Source organism: Myotis brandtii, unplaced genomic scaffold (genome assembly GCF_000412655.1).
Source record: "Myotis brandtii unplaced genomic scaffold, ASM41265v1 scaffold691, whole genome shotgun sequence".
Classification (NCBI taxonomy): Eukaryota; Metazoa; Chordata; class Mammalia; order Chiroptera; family Vespertilionidae; genus Myotis; species Myotis brandtii.
In genome coordinates, this window is record NW_005370704.1 from 1,034,334 (window position 1) to 1,035,906 (window position 1,573).

General features: G+C 65.4%; 1 protein-coding gene across 1 annotated transcript in view; it reads right to left on the minus strand.

The window, feature by feature from the left end:
• The window catches only part of ZMYND19 (zinc finger, MYND-type containing 19), a 6,343-nt gene extending 4,776 nt beyond the window's left edge, over positions 1-1,567 (minus strand). The window contains exons 1-3 of the mRNA XM_014529694.1: positions 1,439-1,567; positions 812-871; positions 72-178 (exon numbers count right to left, since the gene is read on the minus strand). Coding sequence (XP_014385180.1) covers positions 72-178; positions 812-871; positions 1,439-1,444 — 173 coding nt within the window. The 5' untranslated portion in view covers positions 1,445-1,567. The remainder of the gene's footprint in view (positions 1-71; positions 179-811; positions 872-1,438) is intronic.
• Positions 1,568-1,573: the final 6 nt, after the last annotated feature.

A 1,573-nucleotide genomic window follows, 5' to 3' on the forward strand; every position in this document is an offset into this window, starting at 1 on the left:
GCCCTGGCTCGACCCTGTGCGCGCCAGGTTCATGCAGGACCAGGGGGAGCAAGCAGCCTGGAAATACCCACCACAGCAACTCGTGCAGCAGCCGGCCCGAGCCCCTTCCCCGGTTCTTGTCGAAGGCGTACGCGAAGATCTTAGCCCCGTTTCCGTCCGCGTCCACTTCCATCCTGGCCTGAGGAGGAACAGGCACAGGGCTGCTGAGAAGCCTCCGATTCGCGGCAGCCGTTCAAATTCCTCTTAGAGAAACCGAGTGGCGTGAGTGAGGCGAAGGGACGGAGCGGGTCTGGGGCTGGGACCCTGGGAGTCCCCAACACACCGCACGAGGGACGAGCCACTGTGCACAATGCTGTGGACAGAGAGAAACGAGCTTCCCTCCCCTTACAAAAGCCCACAACCAGCGAGAGGCGCCCCCTGCACCAGCAGCCGCTGCAGGAGTGTGTGGGTCGTCGCCCGAGGATGTCAGGGAGGGAGGAGCGCCGGGGGACCGGGCGTGAACAGAAGCTGGTCAGGCAGCGGCAGTGGAAGGCAAGGGCGCCAGGAAGATGAGAGGAAGGAGCACAGGGCACCAGGAGGGCCAGGGCCCGGGCAGAGGGGAGGTGGGGGGACAGTCTCCTAAGGCACCCGGGCTTGTCCAGTTGAATTCGGTCACGAATGTGACACAACTGGTCTCTTCTTCGGGAGGAGAAGCGATCAGGGCGGCCCTTGGGGAGGAAGAGTGCCATGGAGGCAGCGCGGAGCCGGGGCTCTGCAGGGAGCTTCCCGGGCCCTCCCACCCCGCAGGCTGGCAAGGGGGCCCCGCCCTTACCTCGAAGGAGTAGCCCTCCACCAGCGGGATGTCCTGCTCGTCTATCAGCGTGTACTTGGTCTACAAAGTAACCACATTTCACAAGTTACATTCGGGACCAGTAAGGTCCTGGCTCGGGCAGGAACGGACCAGCCCCGGACCAGCCCCTTCGGGAGTCAGAGCTCAGCAGGCGAGGGGGTGGGCAGCCTGCCACAGAGCAGGTAGCGGTGCCAGGGCTGGTCATTCCCACCCGAGGCTGCGCCAGAGGAGCGGGCACCAGGCTGCACTTGCCACCCGCACGAGGCTGCCCGTCCGACCTGCCACCAAGCCGGCCAACCTCGACTCTGTGCGGTTTCAGGTGCCAATAAGCCTAGCGGGACATTGCGGCTTCAGGGGAGCAGGGGGAGGGCTGGGACTGAAGCAGAACATCCGGAAGGTTTCGACTCTGTTCGTTTCTTAAGCAGGGCGGCCGGCACACAGCTGCCCGCTGCGTTGTCCTTTCTGTGCCAAGGAAAAGGTCTGGAGGCTCTTGGATGCAGCTGGGCGCGGAGTCGGGGTCTCAGAGCCGAGGGGCCCCCCTTCCCTAGCTGGAGCGCCACGCCTCTCGCAGGGCGGGAAGCTGTCGCCTAGGGTCTGCGCCCGCGTTACCTGCATCTGACCGCCTCTGCTCCTCTCCCACCCGGAGCTTCCGCCGCCGGCGATGGGAACAGGGTTCCCATCCAGGGTACGGTCCGCGGCTGGTCAGCGGCACGGCGGCCGGCTCCTGGAAACAGCCAAGCCTCA